This window comes from Saccopteryx leptura, chromosome 9 (assembly GCF_036850995.1).
Source record: "Saccopteryx leptura isolate mSacLep1 chromosome 9, mSacLep1_pri_phased_curated, whole genome shotgun sequence".
NCBI lineage: Eukaryota > Metazoa > Chordata > Mammalia > Chiroptera > Emballonuridae > Saccopteryx > Saccopteryx leptura.
The window spans coordinates 90296426-90310686 of NC_089511.1; the positions used below are offsets into that span (position 1 = coordinate 90296426).

The 14261-nt window shown below is 42.3% G+C and overlaps 1 protein-coding gene and 1 pseudogene across 7 annotated transcripts in view; one reads left to right on the forward strand and one right to left on the reverse strand.

Annotated features, from left to right (window-relative positions):
* The window catches only part of MAPK8 (mitogen-activated protein kinase 8), a 90595-nt gene extending 88078 nt beyond the window's left edge, over nucleotides 1-2517 (forward strand). For 5 of the 7 annotated variants that reach the window (XM_066349118.1, XM_066349119.1, XM_066349117.1 and 2 more), the window contains one exon: nucleotides 2368-2517. In XM_066349118.1, coding sequence (XP_066205215.1) covers nucleotides 2368-2513 — 146 coding nt within the window. In that variant the 3' untranslated portion in view covers nucleotides 2514-2517. Of the gene's footprint in view, nucleotides 1-2362 lie in introns of all 7 variants that reach the window. The other 2 variants (XM_066349121.1, XM_066349122.1) reach the window with 1 other exon arrangement.
* An 8329-nt stretch (nucleotides 2518-10846) lies between these two features.
* Nucleotides 10847-11633, reverse strand: LOC136381530 (phosphoglycerate kinase 1-like; annotated as a pseudogene).
* Nucleotides 11634-14261: the final 2628 nt, after the last annotated feature.

Genomic DNA, 14261 nt, shown 5'->3' on the forward strand with positions numbered 1-14261 from the left:
GTTTTAGGTACCCACTTTGTTGTGCTATAAACATATATTTGTTTAAACAATTTTTGTAGCTTCCTGTGACATTTTTGGTTATACTTTAGTTTTTAAAATTTTTTCTGTTGTTAAATACTTAATCAGGAATGCAGTTTTTCAAATTATAATATAGATCCTATTGAAAATATAAATTGGTTTTGACAGCTTTTACTTAGAATTTAGTTATAACAAAGCTCTGTTGTAGATACTTGAACAGCAGTTAGTCGGCTGTGCAGTGATACGCAGTAGTAAGATGACCGAATGCCCAGGTCGGGTTTGCATGTCTGTTATTTGGTAGACTTTTGCATGGTAGCCTGCTCTCCTCACGAGGGCCCCATCCTCAGTGTGGAATGTTTGAGTAAACCTAATAATCTCATGCGATAGAGCAGTTGTGTTTGCTCTTGATTTAAAAGTGAAAAATTTGGATCCTAGATAGCACTTGACTATGGTTACAAGATAAGTCAATGGAAAGGACAGGACTTCAGGCTTGTGGGCATATTTGGAGTCTCATTGCTTGCAAAGAATAATGTTAGTAAAACTGCTATAAAAATATTCTATTCTTGATTATATACTAATATAGAAGAAACAGCCTGATAGCAAAACATCAGATAATCCCAATACCATTTGCACTTGATTTTAAAAAATGAAACATTAAACTAAGAATTTTGATTAAAAGGAATTTGGATTTAAAAAAATAGACCCATGAAAAACTATCTGGTGGAACCTTGTGTGGATTGAATGTTTCAATACAAGCCTTTGAAGCCAGAGGTTGTGTTTCCAGTCTCTGCAGATGGGGCGGGCATGTCCCATCGGGCATGTGGATTGAACTTTGTGAAAGTGTGGTGTCTTCCCTTCATTCTGGCTGGAAACCAGTGGCCTTTCTTGGGTCCAGCATGACCCCAGTCTTCTTCCCTCTCTCCAGGCTCTGCTACTCCTGCTCTCCTCCTTCCCTGCTCCTCCTGTCACCAGCTCGGCCCCTTGCGCTTCTGCCATCTCCCAGGCCCTCCCAGCACCCCAGAGATTTGTCTATTCTGACCTTCCTGCCTGTTTTCTTCCTACATTTGAAGATAAGCTCTCAGAGGACCTTTTATATTTATTACTCATCCTTCCAGAATGGAGGGATTATTTTAAACCCTGGTATTCCAGGTTCTGGAGCGGCGGCTACTTAGTTTTCAGCATCATTGGGTGCTGAATTTTTCTTCCTGCTCATTTTGGAAACCATTGCTTTTATTTTATAAATGTGTTCTTAAAATTTTTGTCTAACTTGCATTATTTGGTATTCTCAAATTTGGAATGATTCTTACTTAGTGATCATGAAGTTCCTAAATACCTAGTGTATGAATCACCTTTAATACATTCCCTACCCCACCCCTTCTCACCTGAGAGGGTTCCTTTAAAGGCCAAGTACAAGCACACCTTGGAGGTACTGCTGGGTTGGCTCCAGACCACTGTAACAAAGCAAGTGTCACAGTAAAAACAATTTGTGGTCATTTTGCCAGTGGAAGGTCTTGCCTTTAATTTGTTTAAAAAAATAAAACATGTAACACCCATGAAGTGCAGTAAAACAAGACATGCCTGTATTCCTGGGTTTTGTTTGGTTTTTTTTTACAATTCTGGAAATTCTTGTTAGGCTATACTTCTGATAAAGGAAATAGCCTTCCCCAACTTTACCTGTTGAGTAAATTCATATTTGCATTTACTAGAATAGAAATTACCAGACCTGAGTTTTCCTAATTAGATTCCTCGACTGATCATGACAAGTCATGTAACCTCGTGTAGATTGATACACTTGACATAAAGATTACCCTTTCAATGGAAGTGATTTCAGTCTTTGTGTTGGCTTTTGCTTTGAAACAAGTGTACCAGAAGCATTGGTTCAACTTTGCTGTGAGAAGATACCATAGATCACTTTTATTAGGGCAGCAGTTTTTACCTTTTTGAGTCATACATTGCTTTGAGATCCTCCTTCCAGCAGAACAGAATGCAGACAGTTTTGCATGTACTGTCAGTATTGTTCACATGCAGCTTGGAGCCCATTTGTGAATCTTTCTGTAGGGCCATTTTCTAACTGTGGCTTGGATGTGACAATTCTTGTCTTGAAATGAACAAATTTGTGGAAAGGACAGCACTGTGGGTTTCCAGACATTTTCAGAGTTCTCACCTCGTAATGCAATGAAAAGAGTTTGTAAATTAGTGTTGTGTTGATTATCTCTTGTGACTATTTTTAGTGAGCCTCCCAAAGCCAAGAGAAAAGTTCCTGACCACTGGAGTGGCCAGGACAGTACAAGCAGCTGGGTCTGCAACTCCGTCTGCAACTGATTTGCTGTTTTGTTTCTCATAGCACAGGTGCAGCAGTGATCAATGGCTCTCAGCATCTATCGTCATCATCGTCTGCCAACGATGTGTCTTCAGTGTCAACAGATCTGACTCTGGCCTCGGATACAGACAGCAGTCTGGAAGCATCAGCTGGACCTCTGGGTTGCTGTAGATGACTACTTGGGCTGTGGGGGGTGGGGGTGGGGGTGGGGGTGGGGAGTCGTTTAGTCATTGATAGAACTACTTTGAAAACTAAGTCAGTGGTCTTACTTTGAGTGATTTTTCAAAAATGTAGAATTCATTTGTAGTAAAGTAGTTTATTTTTTTTAATTTCAAGTGATGTAATTTAAAACTTAAGTTGTGTTTTAAAACAGCAACAAAACTATTGTATTTTTGTTGTAATTAACTGTATAATGTAAACCTAATTATTTTATCATGGTTTAAAATTTTTGCATATTTGCTTTACCATATGCTGCTGATTTTTTTTTTTTTACTGAATTTGTAAGATTTTGTTTATCAAAGCAACTATTGTGTGGTGACTTGCCTATATCATGAATTATTTAAGATTTTTATAGTTTTTTTAATTAGAAATTATTTCAGATGTTTTGTTCATGATGATATCCTTCAGGTTTATGTGCTTATCAATGAAATAATCACAGAGGAATGAGGGAAAACAACCTTTAGCCAGTTATAGCCAGGAATAACTACTGTAAATCATGAATGTGCTAAAAAAAAACAACCTCCAATCTTTGCTACTTGCCAGTCTTAACTTATTTCATAATTGGAAGGTATTCCTATGTGAATTTTGGCAGAAGCTCCATCATCTCAATGGTAGAATAACTCAGAGCATGTCTTTGAAGATACTGGGCATCTCCCACCACCCTCTGTTCCCCTATCCCACCTGACAGAAGTCAGGTAAAATGAATATGGTGTTTTCTGCAAATCTGTGGCATGCTCAAAGCTTAGGATCACATAAAATCAAGAGGATACTTCATGAATAATACATTTTAATGCAAATAAACAGATGGTTCACTTCTAGCCATGAGCCTGTATTTGTACACACTGAGTTACCCTACTCAGGCTGTAGGTCCCAGTGACAGTAGAGCCTAGTCTTTCCCTTCCCTGCAGCTCGGGCCCGTGGACCTTTCTGGTTTCCTATTCGAATGTCAGTTGAGTACCAGTTCTGGTGTTTCTGGCCATTTGATTCTACCTATAGCATAATCATGTTTATACTAACTGTTGGGAGGTTCCAACGCCTACTTAGATTTCTGTAGGTAATGTATCAAATGAGCAATATACCGTTCATCTGAAAATAGTAGCACACAGCCATATATAAGATATTATTTTCCAAGGACTGTTTTTTCACACTGAGCAGAGCAGGCAAAAGTGATTATTTAGTCTGAGTCTTTCATTTTTTTTATATCTGATTTTCAATAAAACACACAATGTGGATGTTGACTAGTGTAAGAATGGTGCTGCTCCTGACAAGTGTATGTTAACTGTTTACATTTATATCTGCAGAATTCTCTACAACTGAATTTTTCTTACATAAAATGTCATTGAAGTCTCATCTTTGAAATACATTGTCTGTAATGCCCTAGGCACCTTTTGTTATATTTGGAACAAGAGGAATTTCACGGAATGAACTAGGAAATGCCTGCTTAAGTAAATGACAAGGTTCTAGGCAGAAGGCTCATTGGGATTAATGACCAACAGGAGTGAGACCTGGTGCAGCTCAACATGTAGTGACTGAAAGTTTGCTTGGCATGTTTTGTATATTTAGTGCAAAATTTCTTTTGAGTAAGATATTTTAGATCATTGTTAATGTGCAATATTTAGGATCAAAATACATTAGCCTTTTTTTGTACTTTGGAATAGCAAGTTTGTTCTTGATGGTTTTAAACTCATGATGTCCAATCTTTTTTGAAGTTGTCAACCTTATTATCCATCCTTTTCCTACTCATCTACAACGTGGTGCATTAACTTCATTAAGTAAATTAGAGTTTTGAGACTGTAACACCTTGAATTGCAGAAGCAGGATTGAATTTATGGAGAAATGTGAGCATGTGTGTGTTCTGAAGTTTATATTAGTTTGACAATTAGCTCTGTGTTCTAGGACAGATCATTTCACTGTTGCACTTTAACAACTGACATGCTTTCAGAAGAGTCTCCTGTTTTATGTTTGATCACTAAGAAGCCACCTCTGTTGGAACAGATTTTGGTTAAGCAAGGAAAGCCAGCTGTTCCTACTGTGTCGTTCATCAGAAATGCCAGCTCCCACTTGCCAACAAACCTGTTTCATTTGATTCAGAGGAAATGTACTCATATTAGTTAATGTAGACAAAAATGCTTAAATTCTATCCTGAAAACAAAGTCTGTTTGTTAAATATTGTGTGCCCTAGGGTTTTAAGATGCAGTATCTAAATAGAACTTTCCCTCTTAAATTTGTTAGGCTAAAGAGATATATGTTCATTTTATTTTAGAAACTTTTAAACCTTTAAAATACCTTACACGTATGTGTGTTGTTTTTTTAGTGAAGTTACAAATGAGATTTCTGTCAGGCAGTACTTAAGGTAAGCCACCTTACTTATCTTACAAACTTTGGTTTTTCAACTTAATACACTTAATGCACCCATCTGTCTTACTGTCAGTAAATTATTTTGACCAACATTATTTCTCAAATTTACAGATTAGGAAGGAGACACTAAATCTAATTATTTCAGCATATTTCTTCCTGGTTACTATTCTTTTACTCTCTAATGTATATTGACCATTTGTAAAATAACTTGTATTGAAATTGCTTAATTATACTTTACACACGTAGAGCATCGCAACGCTTTCATTCTATTTGCTAAACAGTTCTCATTTTGTTGCACATCCTCTGCTGCTGATTGTTCCTAGTGTACGCTCTTCCCGCTGGTAAAGGCACAGTGCATTCACACCAGACTTCCTAAGAGAAGGGAGTGCCAGCTCTCAGCTGACGCCACCGCACAGCCTCTTGAACAATACAGAGAGAAACTTGATTGTGTGGAAAACATCAAACTTCCCTGCCCTTGTTATTCTGTTCCGTGCTGATCCTGCTGTGTTGTCTGAAAAGATGAAGGTGAAGAAGACGTCAGTGTCTGGTAGGAAAGTCGGCTGCAGGCAAGTGCAGCCAGTCCGGTTAACAGATAGGACTTGGCTTCCACTACTGGCCGGGACATGCCTGCGTGTAAAGACTGAGCCGCTCAGTGTTGCCTAGGCCCGAGCCTGCTCATGGTGAGGTAAAAGCGTAGTCTGTCTTCAAGAATACTGTTGTAGTTTGTTCGTGTTTGTCCTCTAGTCACACATTAGCCACAGAGTGACTGCATGAAGCCCCATGACCCCAGACACTTCTCTTACCGGTAGAAAAACCAAACCGCCATTCTGTCCTCAGCAGCCCTCTCAGTGTTGATTCTGTGTCCTTCACATTTTAGTATAGATTGTGTTTCTACTGATCTCTCTTAGATTTTTTTTCTAAATCAGGGAAAACTAAATTTTCCTTAATAGCAAGAAAGATGAAGAGGCAAAGGGCATTGAAGCAGAAACGCATAGTTTGGGGTATGACTAGAAAACTTGTAAGGAGAACAAGTCCTAATTAATTTCAAACGAACTGCTCTTAGGTAAGTGCTCTTAAGGAGAGTCTAGTAAGAGTAACGCTTTCTGGCCATTTCTGGTTTAGATTCTCTTCATTATTGAAACTTTTTAAGAAATATTACCTGTGGATTAGTTTTGCACAATGTTTTATTCTCACAATAACTTACAAATTAAACTAGGTTTTTATTGAACTACCTCACACTAATTTTCTATGCTTTTCCAAATAAGCTGTTGCCCTTCCTGTTAGATCTTTACTGAGTGTGAATTATAAATATGTGTTAAATACTTTATAGCCATGTGGACACAATAACAGTAAATTCGTGAAATACATACCTTGCATCAGTAAGAGAGATTCATGTGTAAAATCTTTCACTGTATCTTGGAAAATGGTTAGATGTGCTTGTTGGACCTTATTACTTACTGTCTGTTTTGTAAGTAGAAACCTGCTTGTGATATCAGTCCATTCTTTACATTTAAAAAAAAAAAGGAAGAAATCTTAGTAAATTTTACGAAGAAATAAATTACTTTTGTAGGCCCGATATTTGGTATATTTTTGAAAAGCTCTTAATCTTTTATCCGAATGATGAATTTAAATTGAATTAGCTGTCTTCCCGGACTATGACATCTATTTTCTCATACAGTTTATCCTGTGCAATGGGTTTTAAAACCTGGAAACCTAAGTATGATAATTGACATTTGCTTTTCTCCCTATATGATTCCTCCTTCATTCCTCTCCCCGTGTTCCATCCTCTCTCCTCTCTAGACAAAACAAAATGGGGCACTTTGTAGGGAATGCTGAGATAATTATTGTGGTTTTTAATCATCCATGCCCTAGTCATTAAACATGCACCACTGGAATGTAAACAATGTTATCTAGTATGTTCATTGGTTATAATATTTTAAATAAAAAAGAAAAAAGTGGTATGAAAACTATGACATTAAAAGTGTTTTTATTGGGAAAAAAAACAACTTTGTGGTGAAAGGTTTTTCTGGGCCATGTTGAGATACTGTGAGGGTTGGGAGAGGATGGAGCAGCATGAGGGCAGGGCTCTTGGATTTGGGTTTTATACAGATTGTAAGTAGCCTGAGCGGTTGCCCAAGTGTTTGGGTTTATCTAGTATTGCCTTCCTGGTGTTTGAAGTCACTGGAGGAAGTTGATCTGGAAAGGGAATTTGCTTCAGTCCCCTTGACCTAGTTCTTGGTAATCATATGAGAGACTGGCCATCATGGCCACTTGGCAAAAATAAATATTTAAAAGGATCTCTTTCAATGCAGACTTGACTTGGGAGGGTGGTGAACACACAATACAGTGTACGATGATGTGTTGTGGAATTGTGCACCTGAAACCTATTTAATTTTGTTAACCAGCGTCACCCCAATAAATTCAATAAGGGAAAATGTATAAAAAGGCTCTTTCAGAACAAACCTGGGATTCAGCTCTGAGTATGTTTCCAGCGATTGCCACCCTTGTCCTCTCTGCCTATATTGAGTGGCTGCTCCTCGGGGTCACTTGCTGCGTGTGTCCAGGCTTCATATGTCGACCTTTGTCTTGCTCAGCTCTTGCTTCAGGAAACCCTCATGTCCACTCGGTCCCCTCCTTGCACTCCCAGTCTCTGAGTAAAGGGAAGGATGGGAGCAGGTCTTGCCCTGACAGTCCCACGAGGTTGCCAGCTGCGTGCACCTGCTTCCTCAGAGTCGGTGGAGAGGCCTGCGGAGACGGTGGCAAGAGCAGACGCCAGAGGGGTGAGTCCGTTTAATCTCCACCCCATCATAGCACCCCCACAACCCCGAATAAAAGAACCTTCCATCCTTGTTCATCTAGCTACTGCATTTATTTTAGTATTGTTCCTTGAAAGGGTCCATTGAAGTTATGTGAATCAAAATTAAATTATACTGATGTGTGCTTTAACTTTTTATTTTTAGCTTCTAATACTAGTAATACCAATATGTCTCTGGATTTCATTTTAAATGTAAGGATACCTTGAATATGCTTTCTAAATGTTAGACTTCTAACATTTTATTTAATTTTATCATTTGATGCACATAAGGCCCAGACCCTGTGTTGTCAGCTGGGGGTGAAGAGAGCAGCGATGGAGCCATTGGCCTGATGGAAAGACGTGTGTGGAGGAGCAAGAGCTTCCCTGGATGGGCACAGGCAAGGGGGTGAGAGGAAACGAAGGGTTTGCAGGGCAGGCAGGTTTTGAGCCTCGGTTTCAGGAAGATTTGAAGAGGAGAGGTATTCCCAGGTTGACGGACAGGCAAGGAGTCTTAAAAGTGTGAATGGGCAATTCCATTTTTAATTTTAAAAAATGGAACTGCCTTTTGACCCAGCCATCCCACTTTTAGGAATATACCCCAAGAACACCACATCACTGTTTCAAAAGGAGAAATGCACCCCCATGTTTATGGCAGCATTGTTCACAATAGTGAAGATCTGGAAACAGCCCAAGTGTCTGTCAGTGGACGAGTGGATTAAAAAACAGTGGTAGGCCCTGGCCGGTTGGCTCAGTAGTAGAGCGTCGGCCTGGCATCCAGAAATCCCAGGTTCGATTCCTGGCCAGGGCACACAGGAGAAGTGCCCATCTGCTTCTCCGCCCCTCCCCCTCTCCTTCCTCTCTGTCTCTCTCTTCCCCTCCCACAGCCAAGGCTCCACTGGAGCAAAGATGGCCTGGGCGCTGGGGATGGCTCCTCGGCCTCTGCCCCAGGCGCTAGAGTGGCTCTGGTCGCAACAGAGCGACGCCCTGGAGGGGCAGAGCATCGCCCCCTGGTGGGCAGAGCGTCGCCCCCTGGTGGGCATGCCGGGTGGATCCCGGTCGGGTGCATGCGGGAGTCTGTCTGACTGTCTCTCCCCGTTTCCGGCTTCAGAAAAATACAGGAAAAAAAAAAAAAGCAGTGGTACATATACACAATGGAATACTACATGGCTGTGAAAAAGAAGGAAATCTTACCTTTTGCAACAACATAGATGGACCTGGAGTCTATTATGCTAAGTGAAATAAGCTAGGCAGAGAAAGAAAAATATCATATGACCTCACTCATATGAAGAATCCATTGAACAATGTGAACTGAGGAACGGAATAGAGGCAGAGACGGGATCAAAGGGACCAGAGGGAAAGCGGACAGAGGGAAAGGGGATGAGAGGATGGGATGAGAGCAGAAAAGCAAAACCACGGGGGAGGCATTGTGGGGAGGAGGGCAAGGGGGATGTGGGAACACGGGGGAGGGGGGAGGTATTCGGGGGGACACTAGAATCTATGTACACCCAATAAATTAAAATAAAATTTTTTAAAAAGTGTGAATGGGCAAGAAATGAGAATGGCCTGGCATGGGTGTGGGAATGTGGAGAGAGAATGGAATGGGAAATGGGACTGGAATCTGAGACTAGGAATTGAAATGTTTTGGAGGAATTGTCTTTATTTTAAAGGCAGTAAGAAGTTATAGTTTGTGAGAAAGAAGAGCAATGTGACCAGACGTTTGTTTTAGGGGGTCACTGGCAGTGGGAGCAAGTTTGGTTAGACTGAGGGTGTGGGGATCCGTGACTGGGAAACCGCAGGAACTCAGTTGATGGGAGTTGAGGTTCTTTTTTCATAATGAGAATGGAGAAGAGGGGCTTTCATTGCCATCACATGAGCAAAGTCACCAGTGTAGCACTGGGGCCTGAGGGAAGGTTTTGAGCCCTAATGTTTGGAAGGTACATGAGAGGTTGTGCAGGGAAAATCCATCCAACGTGTTTTCCGGTCTGTGCATTCCGGTTTGAAGAGTGTGACAGAGCACACATTGGGTATGTCAGCAGCTGGCCACTTACTGCTCCCTAACAGCCTGTAGACCTCGCCGGTCTTGTAGTCTCTTCCTGTGTGAGGTCTACCTTCTTTGCTCTTATGGTCCTTGCACTGTTTCCCTTAGTGTCATTTTGTGGAAAAAGATAAGAGAATTTCCTGTTATCTGTAACATATGTAAGATTTAGAGAACTACCTGGACAGGATAGGTTGTAGCTGCTGGCTAAGGATGTGTGAATGGTGCAGCAGTAGTTAAAAGTGCTTTGAAACATTGGCAAGAAGTATAAAGAATCATGACAACCTCTTGAGAGGAAAGGGGGCATTTGCGGGGTGCATACAGGTTAAACGGGAGGACTGAAACCCTTAGGGAGACAAGGCCGTAGAAAGGGTGGCGTCTGCTGAATCCCATGGACCCAGGCTACCTGAGCTCATGGTGGCGAGTGTGGGTCCTTGGACAAGTCTCACCTTTGTGGAGCCTGGGGTTGCTTCATCTGTCACATGAGGATGGGTGACAGTCTCTGTAGGGCTACTGTAATGATTGACTTCATGTGTTTTATAAAATTGGCCATGTATTTTATTATAATAATTAGTGTAAAGCAAATGTAATTGCTGGATTTGACCTTGAAAAGGAATAGTTTTTTTTTTCAGTAATCCTTTTATTTTTTATTTAACAGGTTGCCAACTTCATCTTCCTTTCTCCCTACAACTGGAATATTATTTTGTTTTCCTGCTAAGTCACAGACAATGGCTAAGCTACTCCAAGAAGAGAATTAAGTTGACAGCTTTCTTTTAACCGGCAAAATGTAAAATACATGCACTCTAGAATGCACAATGGTTTAGTCACTAAGAAATTCAAATGGGGTCCTGAAGAATGTTGGCAAGGCCAGGGTGCAGTGAAGATGAGCCGACATGTTAGCTGGCGTGTTGCTGGGCTGCATCTCCTCGCCACTGACTGGACCTTGACACGGGGGAGCTTTAAGCTAATACCAAGTAGAGATGTGGAAAACTAAGTTGATATTGGGGATGTGCACAGGAACCAAAAGGCGGGGAAGTGCTAAACATTGCTGGAAACATCCATCCCAGAAAGGACCTGACTAAACCGGCACCACCCATCGTGTTCACCTAGCTGACTTGATCCTACACGTTCCAACTAGTGCAGCAACTGGCAGTTTCTCCACCACCATCCAGCCAGCAGGTATGCCAGAAGCCACAGTGGCTTGGCCCATCCTGGTGTTCTCGTCAAATTTGTCAGCATTGACAAAGTCAGCCGGCCAGGGAATCTTCACACCATTCTTCTCAGCTTTGGACATCTGGTCTTGGATGACCTTGCCTCCTCCTTCATGAGACAGAGAAGTGCTGGTGTCCGTTTTGTTGGGCATCTTAAGGAAGGTAAATGCCATTCCATCACCAATAATCATCTTATTGGCTTTTTCCAGCGTGTTATTGATATGCTAGATCTTGTCTGCAACTTTAGCTCTGCCAGGATGGCCAGGAAGGGTTACTCTGGGCTTTCCAAGGCCTTGGCAAAGCAGTTCAGCACCTCCTACATCACAAACCCCCAGTGTCAGGGCAGACTGACTCCCTCCACAGGGCTGTGGGCCCAGTGAGCAGTACCAAAAGCATCATTGACATAGATGGCCCTGGGCTTGAAAAGTGAGGCTCGGGAGGCTTCTATTCAATACTTTAGCTTGTCACCAAAACCATCCCTTGCCTTCCCTTCTTCCTCCACATGAAAGTGAGGGTTGTCCTGTGGGGTGACAGACCGAGCAGCTGGGTCAGCACAAGCTTTCTCCCTCCAGGACCCACACAGTCCTTCAGGAACAAAGCACCCTTGCCCAGCAGAGACTTGAGTTCTACAGCAACTGGTCCCAAGGAGTCCCTGTTAGGGATGGGGACACCATCAGGCCATTATTTCTTTGAATAGGTTCTCTTTCCCTTCCATGCTCTTTCTGGTACCCCTATAATGGGGGTGTTGTTATGCTTTGTGTTGTCCCAAAGGTCCTTTAAAATATCCTTATTCTTTTTTTTTTACCTGCTGTGATTGGGTATTTTATTCTACCTTGTCTTCCAAATTGTTGATCCTCTGCTTAATCCAACCTACTGTTTATTCCTTTCAGTGTGTTCTTGATGTCAGATATTGTATTCTTCATTTCCAACTGGTTCTTTTTATGGTTTCTATGTCCCTTTTTATGCTTTCTGTCTCTTTGTTGAAGTTCTCACTTTGTGCCTGAGCATCTGTATAACTATTCCTTTGAACTCTATATCTGATAAATTGCTTATCTCTGTTTCATTTAGTTCTTTTTCTAGAGATTTCTCCTGTTCTTTTTGGGGGGGGGGGGGGCTGTGCCTTTTTCTCCCCATTTTGTCTGCCTCTATGTTTGTTTCCGTGTATTAGATCTGCTGTGATTTCCAGTGTTTGTGGAGTAGTCTTATATAGTAGGCATTCTTTTGGCTCCAGTGGTACAGGCTCCTTGATCACTTGAGCTGTGTGCTCCAGGAATGTCCCTTGTGTGGGTTGTGTGGGCCTTCCTATTATAATTGAGTCTTGATCAATATTGGCTCATTGTGCGTGGGATCAACCCTCAGGCTGGCTGACTGGGAGGCTGTACCCAAGCCAGTGTGAGTATGCAGCTATGCAGGTGCTGACCACAGAAGCGGGGTTTGCCTCAGCTGGTTTTGGTGCCTGATTCTATCTTCCTTTGGATATACTGCTAGTAAATCTAATTGGATTGTACTCTGGTGTTGTCTGAAGCTGGCCACTGGGTGTATTGGTTGTGGGCCTCTTAGGAGGGAACCTGGTGCAGGTCAATGGATGGTGATGCTGCCTATGACTGGCCCACGGCAATGTGTTTGGAGCTACAAGCAATCCACGGTTTGTGGCTGCCTCTGCTGGGCTTAGGTGTAGGAAGGAATACTTACACTCCAAGGCCAGCTTTTATCTGCACAAGGTCCAGGGGCAGGTCAGCAAAAGGCCCAAGGCACCATGAGGTCTGCCTCCATTGTCTTTGTCTGCTGGCTTGGCCACTGAAAAAGCCTCTGGTGACTAGGGAGCATGGGGTTAGTGGGTCTTCCCTAAGGGGTAGGTGCCTGACCGGCTTCAGGAAAGGTGCTGGGTGTGGCCCCCACCCCAGAGTCAGAGGTCTCCGCCTGTCCAGGATTTTTCCTGGCTCAGCAGGGTACTAGCAGTCAGGCAGGTGGGGCCTCTGGAGCAGGGAGATCTCTGCCAACAGCCAGGAGAGCGGTTCTCCTGAATCTCCCACAAGGTGGAAACACCAGTCAGATTCACGGTAAATGGGGGGAATAGCTCCCACCTCCAACAGACAACCGAGTCACTGTCACCCCTGAGTCTGTCCTGTCCAAACCTTTCCTGGACAAGGCAGCTGACTGCACAGCAGGGCCTAATCTCTGTAGGGTGAGGCAGCTGCTTCCCCCAAGCTGATGCCACACAGAGGGGAGTGCTCTGCCCAAGAGAGATGGTGACTGTGGTATTGGAGAATGAGGCCCAGGCTTGCCTGCGTGAGGCATACACCAGAAGCAACTACAAGTTGATGCTTCCCGCTCCTCCCCTCACCTTTCTCTCTAAAAATCAATAAAATCTTAAAAACAAAACAAGTTATCCACATTTCTGAAGTTACCTACCTCAGAGCAGAGTTCTGGATTTTTACCAATTTTCTACTATTGCATATTTAATTCATACATAATATGACAAATTTTTTGTCAAGTTGCCTTTATTAAGCTTACAGCTTTCAGGTAGACTGTTCAAGATATTAATGATACCCTGTATTTTCATGTTCATAATTCACTGGTTTATATAATATTAAATGATGTCAATACAATAATCACAGCTTGAATCTGCAGGTTTGGGAACAGGTTTTGCCACTGTTAATGAGTGTGAGGACAGAGCCGTCCACCTCAGTCCCCACTGTGCTCCATCAGCCCAAGTCGGCATGATTTAGAGACAAAACAGACAGTGCTAAGTTGATATTGGAGGGCAGAACTTCTGTTGCCTAGTTGCCAATTTATTTTCAGTGAAAGACAGCATTTGCAGATCCTAGTTCTGCCAGCAGGTGGCAGATGCAGTTTATGAGCTGGTTTTGACAAAGTCCTTTGCATGCTGAGCCTTCTTCTAGTCAGTATTAGTGGCTAAGAAAAAACAGACATCATCCCATCCCGTTATGTGACAACCTTTGATCTTTTTGTTGCTTTTATAGCCTAGTTGTATTTTATTTTATTTATTGATATGAGAGACATTGATTTGCTGTCCTGCCCATTCATGTGTTCATTGACTTCTGTATGTACTCTGACCAAGGATTGAACCTGCAATCTTGGTATATCAGGATGACACTCCAACCAGCTGAGCTATCCGACCAGGACTGCCTGGTGGCATTTTCTCTCTAGGTCAAAAGCTGGCAGCATTCCAGGACTGTGGAACTCAGGACAGACAAGTCCATTGGTGCTCCCACTTACCTTGTTAACTTCAGTTCCTCCTAAATGGGCAGAGCGGGGCCATTCCTACCTTACTGAGTGGTTGTG